Genomic DNA, 16476 nt, shown 5'->3' with positions numbered 1-16476 from the left:
AAGCAGTTCCATTACAAAATATGCTTTCAGGCGGTCACGTCTGCTGATGTGCCTCGCATAAACACTGGCACAGTCCTATCAACAATTAGGTGCACTTGCACACTTTTCACAGTCTGCACGTAAACAAATTAGGTTGCGTCGTCCTCTATCTGTATGCCACAATTCAAGCAGTCCCGCACCATTCAAAGAATGGATCTGTAACTGTAATGACTAAAAATTCAAAAACAGCCATGCAATTGTCCATGTTCCAGAAACACGTCTGTTCCGGCTGTTGCAAAGGCCCTAGAAATGTCCATGACTTACAGCCAATTAAATCCTGCTGTAAAAATGGTGTTAGTTTCCAATGAACAATGAGCGGGACGTATGAAAAATGGTAAACAGCTTCTGAAGTGCTGCTTCTTTGTGTCTTGCAGATGAGTAACACTGCAGCATTACACTGAGGCCAATAAGGTGCTCCCCTTCCATCTTCCCAAGCTGGGAACTACTCTCTACAGGATAGTATCAAAGTAATATTTTAAAGTTAGGAGAAACACTCTGAATTATTAACAATTAATGTTTTGCTCATATTACAGCAGTTATCCAGCTAGAGAGCACAGTGTAAGGTTTGAAAATACAAGGATACACACCCACACCCACCCCTTTCTTTTTAACACTATTTCACAAGCAAGTACATCTAAGCATACCTTAATAAGCTGGGCCAGAGAAAGAGGTGCGGAAGGGTCGCCAATCTATTCAGAAAAATTAAACACATACTCAAGTTCTACAATCAAAACAGAGCAATAGTTCACCCCTACTGCTGTATGAAAGCCTGCGCTATATCCTCTGAGTGTCACTGGAAGAGCCACCTCCAAGCCAGTGGAATTTATACTTGTTCAAAACAAAGTCCAAACCTTAAACAGCTTAAGTATGCCTACGTTGTTAATGAGAAGAAACTAAAGCAACCAACCCCTCCTGAGATCAACCTATTGCTCAGAATACCTCAGAGGGGGACCCTTGTTAAATGCTCACAACTGCTTAAAAGACGGAGGGTTAAGGAAGCTGTCCATTTGCAGCTCGAAAGGATCTAAAAAAATTATTTCCGTTTATTTGAGTAGGAAGTGTCACTACAGGAAACATTGTCAGTGCAGTTTATAAATTAATCAGTTAATAGCTCATCATTTACTAAATGCACACAAGTATGATTCATGAATGCAGTATAGTTTTTGCGCTGTCTTTCATTTACTTTAATTAGACCCCAAGTTCACGAATTTCTAGATTAAGTTATCCTAAGAGCTTACAAAGTGATCAGATCCAGTGACCTAGAGCTCATGTAATGCCTCACTCCATTCTAGTGAAGAACAAGCAGTTATACTTACAGATGAAAACCAACCACCACCACAAAGTAATGTTTGTACTATGAGGGCTATTTTGAAATGCATCGTTGCACGTAGCATACCCCCCAAGGGCCAAGTGGAGATCTAGGCCATTACTAGTCAAGTGTCTCCTCGAGTTACTTATTCATGTCTTAGCAGCAGAACAACAGTGTTTTCTGACCGGAAGAAAAATGCTGCCCCTTTTCCAAATGTAAATTCAAAGTGGTGGCGTACTGAAGAGTGGCACCAAGTTCAGTGGTGCAAACCTTGAACCTACAAGCTCTAAAAATGAGCATACATTATCGGTACAACACACAGTCACACAAGAAATATTCTAGCCTATTCAGTACGAAATGCAATGCGTTACTAGGCACAAATACCATTATTCACATTAGAACCGCGCAAATGTTGGCATTGCTCAGTTTTCACTATGCTGAATCAAATACATTGGATTTACAGCATACACTATGTTTCACTGGAAAATATGTTTGAGATATATATATTATAAATATTATATATAAAACATATATATTTTATATATTTTTATATATATTAAAAAATTAGTACAAGGCTACATTTCTTAGACTTAGGTGCAGCATGTAGAAAAAAGTTTCAGCTTGTGTTTTTACATACCTCTTTTGATGTTCTACTCGCTGGCCCAGTTCGATTTCTAGAAGAAGAAAGAAAGATGATCAGAACTTAAAATAAAGCACTCGTAACCAACATAAAGCAGGGAAAACAGTTTATACAACCTGAACATCAAAACATTGTGTACTGGTAGTCTTATGAATACGGAAATTTATTTCTATACATAAAGTGTGCTCTCCTGGTGCATTCAGTGCAATTGAAATAAAACCCAAAATCCCATTCCTTCTTTGCCCCCAATGACTCTAAGATACAGAATACAGCAGTGCAAGAAGAAGTCCTCAGATATTTTCTTTCTGCTCTCTAAGTACCAAAACTGTGAAGACTGTGCTACATTTTTCTGTTCTTAAATAGTCAGCCATCCAAATACGAAGGCACCTTCAGGCAATCTGTATAGCCCCACTACCACAAATAGGTACCAGATAGAGCACTTTGGTTTCTACACTCCTCTGACAAAACGAGAACAGTTGTCTGTAGAAAAGTGTTTCTTGGTGGAAGCCCAAGCACTGTGTTCAGGTACCTACCATACTTAGCCTAAAGTGACTACAAATAGCAGTAGAAACATCACCTGAAAGCAGTTCCTAGGATTTTCTGAGATCGAGGAGGCCTGTGTTAAAAAAATAAGAAAAAAAGTCTTGATTACCAGAACTTCCTTTAAGATCATCTTGAACATGCTACAATATTTTAGGGAACACTTATGACACACAAGCCCTTGCCGAGATTCCACATACTCATTGGTCTGTACCTGCATGCTACTCATGAATCAAACATGCAACCGCCCATCTAGTTAACAAACAATTCATACCTCATCCAAAGCGTCCCACGAGCAGAGGCAACCCAAAGGCTGCTGTGCAAGTCCTGCACAAATAGAAAGGCTCATACTTCCTGCCACTGCTACACCACCACCAGGCTCGCAAGTACAGCCACGTACCTCCTGAAGATGAGGAAGCGCGAGGAAAAGCTTTAGATTACCACACCATGGTTTCTTCATCCACTTGCCTTGAGGAAGATACTACAAGGTGACTAACGCATTCCTGAAGGCCTCTCCACCATGACAGCATGCATTCACCATTCCCAAACATTAACAACTCTACCAGTTGTTTCCACAATGGTTCCAGCTGAAGGAATAGAAAGCTGACCTGCCTGATCCATTTGCAACTTTAGCAGAGCAGCGGCATTCATCCCTTATCCCCACGTGCAGGTGCTTCTTGGATCTTTGATGCTAGTGGCACCTAGCCTCTCATTTTAGGGCAGCATTCCAAAACCAGGAGAGGGTGTCATCCAACCAGAAATGGAGGCTATATTGACAAGACAGCACTAAGCATCCCGATCTAAATTAACCCCCCAAACAAGGCCATGCTTAGCAGCACAGCGCTGTGGCATCCAGAAACTCTTGGTAGTGCCTGAAAGCACTAATATGCCCAAAGCTTACAGGAGAGCCACATAAATTCAGGGGGGTTTGCTTGCAGATGCTTCATGGGTACTAGGATGCTGCTGTACTGTTTGTTTGAGACACGCTGTAACTCGCCGGTATACTTTATTTATTGAGAACTAACATTAGAAAGACACGGCATAACCACAAGTCAATAATATCTACTAATGGTGGAGGAGAGGTCTGTCTTGAAGAAGGCTGGAAAACATGACCATTCAAACCATGCTGATGCAGCTGATACAGAACTGGACTGAACGAATACATCGATGCCAGCAACAATGCTGTAGTCAGGCTTACATTTGAATATCTGCAATTGTAATCAGATCTCTGTCCTCCATAAATCTGAGGAATACAGCAGTAATACCTGGAGCACAGAGAGCAGCTTAGGGTGAAATCAAACTTAGAAAGGTAACTACCAACATTTGGGAATGTGCTCAACTGCTTTCTGAGCTTCAGGTTTGGAAAAGATCAACTGCTCCTTCACCGTCCTGGCACAAAAGGCAATACGCTTTAGGACGTTGCTCTTTTTCTCTTGCCCGACACAGGCATTGTCTTTAGGAAACTAATAGGAATCACTTAAGAATGAAACTTCTTGTTCGCACGGTTTGCCAGCTGGCCACTCTCAGTCTTTCCTCTGGAGACAGCATGCAGCCCCGCCACCCCCACCCCTCTGGGGTGTAAGAATACCCTGCCCCCCCGCCCCCAAACAAAGGAAGCAGTCAAACACTGGGACTCGGACTGCTGGCAGATGGGAACCAATTACCAGTTCACACTGCAATGTGTCTCTCCGTTTACTCTAAAAGCAATACAAGCAAAAGCATAAAATAAGGAATCTCTCTGCATAGAGGAAACAGGATGGAGAACTTGACTCTCAGAAAAACCAACCCCAAGAACAAACCCAATTCAAACGTCTGAACAGCTACCACTGTTGGACTTTGAATGCCACGTCCCAGCGGGCTGAAAAATCTAAGTCTGCTTTGGGACAGATACATTCAGATCTGCCCTGTCACAACACAATTTAACAGCAGCTTTAACAAGAAAGAGACAACCGGAATGCCTCCGTAAACCAACAGCCACAAAGAAGGTGAACACACTGAAACCCCTCCCAAAGAACACAACGCGTTATGGCTACTTACCCAAGGTCTGTCTTGCCGGTAGCTTTAACTCCTCTAACAGGGACTCTCCTAACAGTTACCGATGAGTGCCTTGGAATCAGGGCATTGTCATCTGTGTATTCTGAAAACAACATCAATACAGAGAAAGCATCAGTCAGTTCGTAAGAGTGATATTAATATGTCATGACATAGCACTTCAGGGAACGCTTTACGGATAGAAAAGCAACATTTTACACACAGCGTCATGCTTTTATCATGTCCACACACTCACGGTACCTTTCCAGAAATCTTCAGGTCTGATAGTCAAACACAAGCAGCAAAATCTTTTCCATTTGTTTTGAATCGTTTCAATGCCAACAGCAAAATGGTCTCTAAAGTCACTAAAGCAGAGTCTGCTAAAACATGAGGCTCTTTCCTGATCTAACTTTCATTGCTTTTGCTCCTGTTAGCTTACAAAACCCTAGAACATGTCTCTATAATAGCGAGCACGGAAGAGGACACTCCCACCCCGCCTCCCACCTTTTAAAACACATCCCAACCATCCATTTTGCCTTCCCACCATCTTCAAAAAGAGTCCACCATCTCTTTTTTTTCCCCCCAGTGATGTGTAAAATCCTGTTTACTTTTAGCTTCTATTAGCATTGCTTCTATTACGAGATTTCCGTGATCACGCGGCTCGGAAAACTCTGAACAAGTTGGCCATCTTCACTCAAGGTTCACTGAAGGGTCTTTCCAAGATCATGCCAACATTTAGTCAGGACTCCTGCACAAAGTTATAAAACCCACTACCATATCTCCACAGGGAGGATCTCCAAGAACCCCCTTTAGGCAGAGCATCCAGGCCTAGTTCTTTCCTTCATCTTCTGAAGGTGACTTTAAGCACGTAGATGCTGTCCAATAAAAACGGAAAGTCACGGTTATGTATAAAACCCCAAAATCTGGCATACACATAAATGACACCGAAATGTATTCCTTAGCTTTGCTCTGACAACCGCTGGGGGATTTTTTGCATTTTCACGGGGAAAACACCCTTACAAAAGTTCCAGTAAGCATCTGTGTCACAACCTGTACGTCTGCCTCTACCTGCATGTTTGTCTCTACTGCTGTATATGACACGCGATCCCGTAACACCCCCAAGACCCCTAACACCGTGCTGTTAAGTCTGCTCACAGATACTCTCCTGAACCTACTTTACCTATCTGTAGGTAAACAGCGTGTTTAGGTCCAACCACTTGAAAGGCTGGGGCCAAAGTTACAGTTACCGCAGCAGGCATGTTATTCTGTTTAAGTTTTAATACATCAAAGAGGAAGAGGAAAAAATCCTATGAGTACACATTGTAAAGACAAGACTGTTGTGGGAATGTCACAGAACCACAAGAAAAAAGAAAAAAAACCCCAACCGATAAAATTTGAATGTTTAAGGAATGGAGATGGTTTCCAAGTCTTTGTATTTCTGACAAGTCATATTCCAAAGTCTTTAATCACATGCAAGCTTTGCCAGACGGTAGATTACCAAACTGAAACAGCACACTAAGTAATACAAAACCATTACCGTCTCTGAGAATCAAGCACCATTTCTCAGATTCAAAAGAACTTAGGGTTTCTCTAATAACATTTCTAGGTATATTCACCATAACTGATCTGCCATAAAACTTCAGTACTGCCCTGACACCGTTTAACACGCAGTACCACGACAAAAATGCACCGTTTGAAAGAAATGAAGAAATGATGCTCAACAGCATCTGAATGAATGTGTAGCATGGTGCAGCAAAGAAGCTGTATTAGCAAGAAATGCCAAGTATACTTTAGACAGAACACTCGTCTACAAGATGGCTTTCCAGGGTCTGCATAGATTCTCACTCACAGATACACCCTTGATCCAAAACGTTGCTACTGAGCAGTTTCTGCAGCAGCCAAGCACCGCTTTTCCAATGCGGTGGAGTAAAAGTAGCTGAAGACAAATTTCAGTCACCAAACCCACTTTTTTTGCCCCTTTAAATTAGCCACCCACTCCTTTTCTATCATGTTCAGCCTTCTCTGCCGGCTTTCAAAGAAATCTGGCAGGTCTGTGATGACAAGGCATTGTCCCACATTCCCTTATCGTTTTAGCTAGAAGGGTTCCCAGAAACCAAACCTCTTCCACGCGCGGTGTCGCACACGGACCCCGTACGCTGCTGTGCCTGGCTGCGCACACAGCCCTGACGGCAGCTGCCAGCGCACAACCACGGAAGAGCAGCTCTGAGGCCCCAGCACAAGTCACCGCTGCCGGCCGTGGCCCAACCGCCTCACTGGCCGCCTGCGCCATCGCCAGCCGGCCGGTCCCCGGTCCCCGCGCCCGCCGCCCCCACGCACCTTCCATGGTCTGGGCGTTGGTGACCTGCAGGTCGCAGTGGGTCGCCTTCAGCCTCTCGCGGCCCATGATCTGGCGCCTGAGGTCGCGCAGGGAGATGTGGGGGCCGTGAAAGGTGACCACATCGGAGTTCAGCCTGGAGGAGAACTTGTAGTGGACACACGACATGGCCGGGGCCAGGCGGTGCCCGCTCCGCGATGGCACCTCACGCAGCAGCTGGCCTCGCGGCCCCCACAGCAGGTCAGGGCCCACCGAGGGGCTGGGGCCAGCAGCGCGGGCTGAGCCCGCCGGCTCCTCCTCGCAGCCCCGGTGGGAGGACGATGGGGACAGGCCCTGGCTCGGCCTCCGCTCCCTCCTCGCACCAGCGCTGCCAGGCCAAGCTGCTCGCTATGGCAACCCAGGCGGCTCCGCATTGTGACAGAGGGGCTCAGGGGGCCACTCAGCGCCCCTGGGGGAGGGGCCTTCATCAGCCCCGCCTGGGCCGCCGGTGTCCCTGCTGTCCCCCAGCCTGTCACCGCCCCGTGCCCTGTCACCCCCCAGGCTGTCACGGCCTGCTGTCCCCTCCTGTCACCCTCGATGCTGCCACTGCCTGCCGTCCCCTCCTGTCACCACGCAGGCTGTCATGGCCTGCTGTCCCCTCCTGTCACCCCCATGCTGTCCCAATCTGCTGTCCCCTCCTGTCATCCCCAGGTTTTCACGGCCTGCTGTCCCCTCCTGTCACCTCCCAGGCTGTCATGGCCTGCTGTCCCCTCCTGTCACCACCCAGGCTGTCACTGCCTGCTGTCCCCTCCGGTAACCCCCAGGCCTGTCCCTGCCTACAGTCCCCTCTGGTCACACTCCACACTGCCACTGCCTGCTGTCCCCTCCTGTCATCCCCAGGCTGTCACTACCTGGTGACATAAGCTACATAAGATAAAAAAGAAAAAAGAAAAAAACCAAAACGAAAACCTGCTTAGGTGAACACCAAAACACCCATGACTTTCTCAGACTCTTCACTACCCCACATGTGAGTCAAGGGACAGGATCTCCCAAAGGCTCTTTTGCAGGCACTTCCTGAAGACACCCCCACCCCCCACCCCACCCTGCTTTTCTACAAGTGCACAAAGAGGTGAAGAAGAGTTTCATGTTTAAGTTAAAGGAGGCAGTTTCTGAAATTAGCTTAGGTGAAAAAACCAAGGTGGTGTACTCATGGATTTTCTCCTCTGCAAAGCCATGAAGAAAACATGAACCGCACTCCCCAAAGGCAAAGGAGCAAACTGAGGGAGAGCAGCTCATCGGCGCCTTTCAGAGCTTCAGCAGTCTGGGGAAATGGGAAAAAAACCCATACAAAGAGAAACAGCAGCCAAGAAGCACTTTTATAAAATGCATATTGGGGCCTGTTCCAGACCTCAGAATGACTTTCAATATTGCTTTGCATGACTATTAGACCAAGGCCTAAAGTGGAGTGATAGCTTCTGCTTGCCGGGGCATGAGAAGATCCCTCAAATGAGCGACACAGTAACAAGTAAACACCAAAGGCAACAGCGGAGCTTACCATTTCCCTCCACTGGCGACCAGCTGTGCAGTAAACCAGCTTAACCAGCCTCCCTAAGGATGGCTCTAAAGTCACTGAAAAGGAAAAAAAGAAGGTAAGTTCCTAGCCTGGAATGCAAAGGCACCATCTTGGCTCCCAGGCAGGTGGCACTGATGGCCCAGCAGGGTCATGTCCCCACGTTCCAGGAAAGATAAAAAAAGTGCAGGACGTGTTTGTGGGGTGGGTTTGATGCATCCTTTCCGTTTGGTGAAAGCCTGAGGAAGGATGTACCCCACGGTAGGACCGGTGGCACTTTAGACCTGAGGTTAAAAAAGTGCTGCACATCAGTGACACTGCCCAAGCTGCTTTCACCACCAAACAATAAAAGATTTGCTTTCTCCAGTATGGTGGGAATGATGCCATAAAGTCGGTCATGGAGAGAAACCCTCTAAGCCTTGCTTGCAAGTTTCAGAAGGCAGGCATTCTTTATGGCAGTGCTGGGAGCACGGGGGAATGTTTCCTCTGAGCGTGCTCACCCAGTTACTCGAGGGCACGCGCTATGGACAGCAGAGCACTTGCACACTCATAGCGCATTACACATGCATTTTCAGTCAGGCACAGGATGGGTTACAAGTTTCTTGCTTTAATACAAATGAGCACACACCCTCAGACAGCACTGCTGAGGTTTTTTACTAGCTCCCCATGCTCCCCAAGGGGGCCTTGCCCTCTCTCGGGGGGCTATCTGAGTCAGAGGTCGCGATCTCCCCCCACAACAATTACCTCTGCCCGACTTCCAACCAACAGTCTGCGGATCGCAGCACTCTATCGGCTTGTCTCCTCCTGTGGCCACAACGTCCTCACCCAGAGGCTCTTTCTGCATCACTGAAGAGAACGGAGATCTTTTCCCCATCCATTCTTTGTTCCCCATCATTCCCAAGGCTGACTCCCTGGATGAGAGGTCCCTTAATTTGTCACTTCTAACAGCTTTAGAGAGTCAGCTTGGCCTAACCTTTGTGCGCAGGTGTGTTTAACGTAGAGCTAAACACCAAATCAGTGTGGTAACTGGGGAGCTCAGACATCTTGTCCCTTTGCCGAGCCAGCAGCCTTCCCTTAACAGAGTCCCTGGACATAAACGTATATACAGTGGAATCTATACGGTGGCATCAAACGTCCGCCCAGACACCACATCCGTCCCTAAAATCCTTCCCCCCAAACAACCCTGAAAGACTTCCCTTGACCCCCTCCTCCACCCTGGCTGTTCCTGAAGTCATCCCCCACCTCCACCTCCCCGCCCTGTCCCTAAAACCTTTTCCCCCAGACCCTGGTCCAGCCCTCCCCCACCCTCGGCCCGTCCCTAAAATCCTTCCCCCAACCCCCCGGTTCTTCCCTAAAGGCCTCCATCAACCCCCCATCCGTCCCTAAAACCCTTCCCCCAGGCCCCCCAATCTGTTCTCTAAATAACACACACACCCTCAACCCCCCCCACGCCCCCACCCCCGGTTTATCAATACACACACACACACCTCCCCCCACCCCCCACCCCCCCCCACACCCACTCCCACAAACACACATCCTTGCCCCACCCCCACACACCCCGCTCCATCCCTAAACACCTTCATCCATTCCCACCCGTCCGTCCCTAAACCCCTTCCCCCCGCCCCCTCCCCTGCCCCCGTCCCTCTGTCCCTGGCACGGCCCAACTGCCCAGCACCACCAGACCACTCTGGCCCAAACACCGTAAGGCAATGGTTCCCACCTGCCAATAGCAAGTCGAGGAACATTTTTTCTTCTTAAATAGAGAGAGTTTTACTTCATACGATGCCGACTACGCCAAATTATGTTTTGCTGACTGACTGGATACACAGCAAAGCTGAACTCTACATCAAATATAATCAAATCTATCAAATATATCAAATGATGGAATATATCAAACGCAGTTTCTTATATTACAATAAAAGAAAATAGCATGCAATATGATAAAAGGAACCAGTAGCAGTTACTGTGAGCAATATGATAAAAGAGCAACAGAAGCGAAACATCCAATTGTTATTCCAAAGTGTTAACATGCCTAAGGAAAGGAGACATCACCAATTCCCACCCCAATTCCCTTCGGCTGGGAGCCCCCTTGCAGCTGGTGCCAGGAGTCTCTCGGGAACTGGGAAATTCCCCTGGAGAAGGTGCCAGGAAGGAATTCTCTTGCTGCTTCCCACCGTGCATGGTAGCCATGTGAGGCACAGCGCAAGGGTTCTGCTCCCTGCTTTCTGTGGTGAGAAAATTGACACAGCACTTTAGAACTCATACAGAAGCAAAAAACATGGCTTGGGAAAGTGCAGGGCTGCTCCCCTGGAGAGGGTTCCAGGCAGGAATTCTCTTGCTGCTTCTCACCCTGCCCTGGCAGCCATGTGAGGCACAGCACAAGAGTTCTGCTCCCTGCTTTCTGTGCTGAGAAAACTGACCTCTTTTCAGTGGCAATAATGCACAGCCCAAAAAACTCACCTTGACAAAGTGCAGCAGTGCTCCCTGGAGAAGGTGCCAGGCAGGAATTCTCTTGCTGCTTCTCACCCTGCCCGGGCAGCCATGTGAGGCACAAAAGAAAATTTCTGCTCCCTGCTTTCTGTGGTCAGAAAACAGAACCATCACTTTTGAAATGGTGCAGAACCAAAAAAAAGTCACCTTGTCCAAGTGCAGCACAGCTCCCCTGGAGAAGGTGTGAGGAAGGAATTCTCTTGCTGCTTCTCACCCTGCCCTGGCAGCCATGTGAGGCACAGCACAAGAGTTCTGCTCCCTGCTTCCTGTGGTGAGAAAATCGACCAAAACCTTGTGCACTCATGCAGAACCAGAGCTCACCCTGTCAAAGTGCAGCACTGCTCCCCTGGAGAAGGTGCCATGAAGGAATTCTCTTGCTGTTTCTCACCGTGCCCTGGCAGCCATGTGAGGCGAAACACAAAAGTTTTGCTCCCTGCGTTCTGTGGTGAGAAAATGGACCTCTCACATTTGCAATCATGAAGAGCCAAGAAAACCCTCACTATGGGTAAGTGCAGCACGGCTCCCCTGGAGAAGGTGCCAGGAAGGAATTCTCTTGCTGCTTCTCGCCCTGCCCTGGCAGCCATGTGAGGCACAGCACAAATGTTCTGCTCCCTAATTTCTGTGATCTGAAAATTAACCCCTCACCTTTTCAATCATATAGAGCCAAAAAACCCTCACCTTGACAAGTGCAGCGCTGCTCCCCTGGAGAAGTGACAGGAAGGAATTCTCTTGCTGTTTCTCACCGTGCCCTGGCAGCCATGTGAGGCACAGCATAAAAGTGCTGCTCCCTAATTTGTAAAGTTAGCAAAATTGACCGTTCACAGTTGTACTCATGTTGAGACAAGACTTTCTTACTCAAAAGCAAAACCCAAGAAACCACATACCCCTGGGAACCCCCTTGTCCTTCCGTGTGGCTGGTGACTTCCCATGGCTCTTCCACAAGGCAGGAGAAATAACCATGAATTTGGAAGCCCACGTAAATTCAAGTACACTTAGTCCTCTGACAGTCACTACTTACGGGCCAGCGGTCCTCTCACCCCTCCACAGATCTCCCTGTTAGTCCTCTAGCAGTCATTCTCCATGGAGGGACCACAAGTCCTCCACACCTACCTACCAGCTCACCAGAAATGAGTCAGACCACGCCAGAAGTGACACTGCCTGACCTGCAGGAGATCTATTAGACCAGTATCGATGGTTTCAAGACAGAAAAGCCCACCACCATCCACCAGCACAGCAGAAAAACAACCAGAAGAAACATCATACACAAACCAAAGGCACCCATCCGTACCCCACAAAGGCAAAATAGCTGAAAAAAGACACTCTCCACAAAAAAAACCCACCACACAGATCACAAGATAAGATAAAAATGCCATAACCCCAGGAACACAGGGCCAACAAACACAGATTCTGTCCATAACAGTAACACACTTTGACACTAACTCGCTTGACCTCTGACATACTTGACCTTGTTGCCCCCAAACCACAGCACATCGTACCCCTAAGGCAAGACAAAACGGAGCACAAAGTCCCTGAAGATCTCCGCCAGGGCAAAAGCAAAGCACAGAGCCACACAGGAGGGTGGGGTTGGAAGGGACCCGTGGAGGTCCTCTGGGCCAAGCCCTCTGCTCCAGCACGCTCGCCTCGAGCAGGTTGCTGAGAACTGTGTGCCTTTGGCCTTTGAAGATCCCCAAGGACAGAGACTGCACAACCTCCTTGGGCAACCTCTGCCAGCATTTGATCGCCCCGAGGGGGAAAATTTGCCATTTCTCTCTCTCCTTTCACTGTACCGCATTCCAGAACAGCCATGAGATGACAAGCTCAGGCTTGAAAGCCAGTGCTGTGGCTGGCCTGAAATTCTGTCCCCCTTTTTTTCATCCACTAGTAGCTAAAGGAGGACAAAGAAGGATTTCTTTCAAAGGAGAACGTCTCTTTTCCTCTGTCCTTCTTCTCTACCAGTGATCTGGATTCTGAGTGCTGTGCCACTGTCCTAATGGCTGGGATAGGGATACTTCTTGTAGGACAGGGAGGAGGTGACAGTGGAGATGATCAGGCTGGGGAAGCTGAAGGAAAACGCAAGCAACTGGAGTTGCCTGGAGCAAGAGTGGCCAGCTTCCGAGCTAGGTCACCTCGTGTCCTCAGCTCCCATGCAGGAGCTGAACCACACACATGGACTGCAAAGCAGTGTGACCCATAGAAAAAAGTTTGCTTGGCTCGGGATCGCCCAGGGGCATTTAACTGCAATTCCGCCCTTGTCAGCAGGAAGGAAACATGCCCTGCAAGCACACACTGAGGCACGACACCTTGCCCGGGGCTAAAGGGTACCTCAGGAGACCTACATGGGACCCCCCAGCACCTGGATTGCTGGCTGGAGGATGGGTAGGTCAAAGGACCCTGATGGGAGCCCTGCAGGCTCTCGTACATTGGACCAACGGGCACCTTCCCTTGTCATACAGAGCATCCTCTCGGATGCTCTGGACAGTTTCTGGTAGATCTCTGGAGAAGAGCTTCTCCCCAGGCCTCTCCCATGGGCTTGCTCACCCCCGGAGCCCTTCCCAAGCACAGCCCCAGCAGGTGGATGCAACCGGCGTTGCAGGGAAGAACAAGCAGCAGGCACCACAGTCAGCACTGCGGGAAAGCTGGGACCCCAGACACCCACCCAGGCTCTCCAATCCCAGCCTGGCCCACAAGAGTGCCTTTATCTCCCTTTCCCAGAAGTGCTGAATTCCCCTTCCAGCATTAGCCACTGGACCCACGCTGCTTCTTGCTGCAGTGTACAACAGCCACAAGAGAATTTGCTAGATGTCTCTGATTTCCTGCATTTTTCCTGAACAGGGCGGGTGTGTAACTCTCTGAATCACTTCTATTTGAAGCAAGGCATTGCTTAGGGTCAACAGTGAAACGAGACACGGGCCATCAAAAGCTGACTACTTTTCCCCTTCTTTGCCATGGTCACGGCCTACCCCACAGACTCGCCCCTGGCCGTGTCGGCCACCGGCTGGGTGAAGGTCATGGCTAACCGGGCAGGGGCTCCTGTGTGGCGCTCATCCAGCCCTGATTGCCAAGGGTGAAGCCTTAGCACCCAGGTGGAATAAAGCCTTCCCAAGCAAGGGTGGTGCTCCAGGGGCACCACAATTCCTGCCGAAGCTCACCACACATTTCATTTCCCTGTGGCGCCTGGCAGGACACGAGCGGCTCTTGACTGCTGCTAGTCCCCCCGTCTTTTGGTAAAAATGGAAGTTTTTCCTCCTGCTGGGCCTGCTCCAGTTCCAGCGCCTTGGGGCCTGAGGCCTGGCACGGCCTGTGTGCCAGAGGCCTTCCGACCGCTAGGCCGGCCTCCACCAAGAGGAGTCTGCCTCAGGCCACAACGGTCATCTCTAGGAAAAACGGCTTCTTTTATCGAGCAGGACCCTGTCCAAACCCCAGGGCAAAGCGCTGGTCGCAGGCGCAGGGAGGTGGCCCTTGCCCCCTGCCCTGTCCTGCGCGGGGCTCCCCGGGGCGAGGCAGGCCCGGCCATACTGGAGAGGGCCCCAGCCCCGCCCCGCAGGCCCCGCCCACTTTCCGTTGGGCTCAGACCGTTGGTCACGGGGAGCCCACGGCCACCACAGGCAGCAGGGCAGAGCCGTGCTGGCACGCAGCGGCGCTGGCAGGAGGCAGCCTCTGGCCCAGCAGCGCTGCCACAGCACCAGCACCCCGCTTCCCAGCCTCGCCGTCGCCGGCTGGGCCCCCTCCTCGCTGCACGGCCAGGGCCCTCCTCTCCCGGGCAGGATGGGCCAGGCCAGCTGCTGCTGCGGCTCCAGGTGGGCTCCCCCCGGGCTCGGGGACACGCGGGCACAGCTGGGCCACGCAGCACTGGCGTTGCTCACGCCCGCCGCTCTCTGCTCTGCAGGGAGGCTCTCAGCGACGCTGAGCCGGTGCTGAGCGCGGACGTGCGGCTGACCCGGGGCCGCAAGAGGAGCGAGAGGCGCCTTCTGCTCCTCCACGAGGAACTGGTGGTCGCCAAGTTGCGGTAAGACCCTCAGAGCCCAGATCCTTGCCCCCAGCCCCGGCCCAGGGACACCCTGGCACCAGCCCCAGGCCCCGGCCCCTCGGTGCTGGAGGCACCAACGTCCGTCCCAAGGGCAGGTGGGGGACAGGGCTCTGCGCGTGGGGACCCAGCCCAAGGAGCCCCCCTCCAGCTCAGTGCCCGCCTCTGCTCTCTGCAGACACGGCACCAGCCTGCGCCCACAGCTCCGCCTGGCGCTGGACCAGCTGTGGGTGCTCAGCAGCGGGAAGGAGGCTGCGGGGCAGGATGGACAGGAGGAGGAGGAAGGCACCGATGAGGACAGCACCTCTGTCATCCTCGCCTGGCCCACCGGCTCCTGCATCGCCACTTTTGGGTGAGTCGTGGTCGGGCAGCAGAGGTTCCCAGCCGTGCCCACGCCATCCCATGAACACAGGCCTCTGCCTTGCGTGCAGAGCTGGGCAGGGAGCAGGCAGCCCAGTGGCAGGGAGGGAGGGATGTGGGATGTTTCCCCATCCTGCATCCCCTGGTCACCTTTTGGTCCCCAGAAGGGAAGGGCAAATGCAGCCGCTCAGGCAGGACAGAGCGACCCAGGGCTTGGACAGCGCCTCTGTCCTGCCCCACAGCACAGGGCTGTGCAGGCACCCACCTTTGCCCAGGGCTGGGGGCAGCAGGGCCTGACGCTCTCTCTCCTCTCTATCTGTAGATCCCAGGCACTGAAGGAGCTGTGGGTGGCCACGCTGCTGGGGTAAGCCGGGGGGATGCTCCAGGAGAAGCTGGATGGACGGGGGAACACAGCCCCCAGCTGGGGAAGGTGCCCCCGTGGCTGCGAGCAGCTCTCGGGCACAGCTGCCTGACAAGAGACAAGAGACGGCTTGGGGCTCACCCAGCTCTCTCCCTCTCCCTTCCCGGTGCACAGGACACCAGAAGGACGCAAGGGAGCCCGCGTCACCCATCTGACATCCGTCAAGCTCCTGGAGAGGGAGCTGAGCCGCCGCCATGCCGTGAGTGTCTCTCTGCTCTGGGCCCTGTCCCCAAGCACTGCTCCTGCAGCCGAGCAGCAGAGCCATGGCTGCTCACCTTCTTCCCCTCCTTCTCTCCTGCCCAGTGGAGGACACTGCGCGCCAGGAGCCTGGAGAGGCTGATGGAGGCACAGGCAGAGGTGAGAATGGCTGCCTTGCACCTGCCTCTGGCTGTGCCGGGATGCGCAGGGACTGGGGTGAGCTTGTGCGGGAGGGACAGAGGGTCTGATGGTGCCACTCAGGGAGCAGAGAGTTTTGGGAAGCCAGCAGCACGCCAGCACGTTCTGACTGGTGACACTGGGAGGAACCCTGCCACATGGGGAAGAGAGCCCGGGAGGGCAGAGGGTCCCAGCTCTGCCGCGCTCAGGCTGCTGGTGGCCCTTTCTGCTGCGGGGCTGCTCTCCAAGCACAGCCCGATTCTTGGTTCTTGCAGGCTCATCCCAAGCAAGGGCCTGCGACGGCCCCATCTGCAAACGCAGGGGGACTTTGCCCCGCACCAGGTGAGTTTGGGAAAGCAAGGC

The 16476-nt window shown here is 51.4% G+C and overlaps 1 protein-coding gene across 1 annotated transcript; it reads right to left on the bottom strand.

Moving 5' to 3' along the window:
• Positions 1-1964: 1964 nt before the first annotated feature.
• On the bottom strand, positions 1965-7226 carry LOC129737012 (E3 ubiquitin-protein ligase RBBP6-like). Its single transcript, XM_055723071.1, has 3 exons — positions 6897-7226; positions 4566-4665; positions 1965-2022 (listed from the first exon to the last, which is right to left on the bottom strand). Exons 1-3 carry the CDS (start codon positions 7060-7062, stop codon positions 1965-1967), a joined length of 324 nt encoding a protein of 107 aa, XP_055579046.1. The 5' UTR covers positions 7063-7226.
• Positions 7227-16476: the final 9250 nt, after the last annotated feature.

The sequence above is a fragment of the Falco cherrug genome, chromosome 10 (genome assembly GCF_023634085.1).
Source record: "Falco cherrug isolate bFalChe1 chromosome 10, bFalChe1.pri, whole genome shotgun sequence".
Lineage (NCBI taxonomy): Eukaryota > Metazoa > Chordata > Aves > Falconiformes > Falconidae > Falco > Falco cherrug.
The sequence above is the reverse complement of the archived record's forward strand: the minus strand, read 5'-3'. Positions and strand labels throughout refer to the sequence as shown.

Bases quoted from the DNA above. Each gene is read 5' to 3' on its own strand.
- LOC129737012 (XM_055723071.1), bottom strand. From the start codon at position 7,062: ATGTCGTGTGTCCACTACAAGTTCTCCTCCAGGCTGAACTCCGATGTG. The intron at 4,666-6,896 runs GTGCGTGGGGGC...TGTTGTTTTCAG, and splicing joins CAACGCCCAGACCATGGAAG to AATACACAGATGACAATGCC. The intron at 2,023-4,565 runs GTAAGTAGCCAT...TTCTTCTTCTAG, and splicing joins ACCGGCAAGACAGACCTTGG to AAATCGAACTGGGCCAGCGA.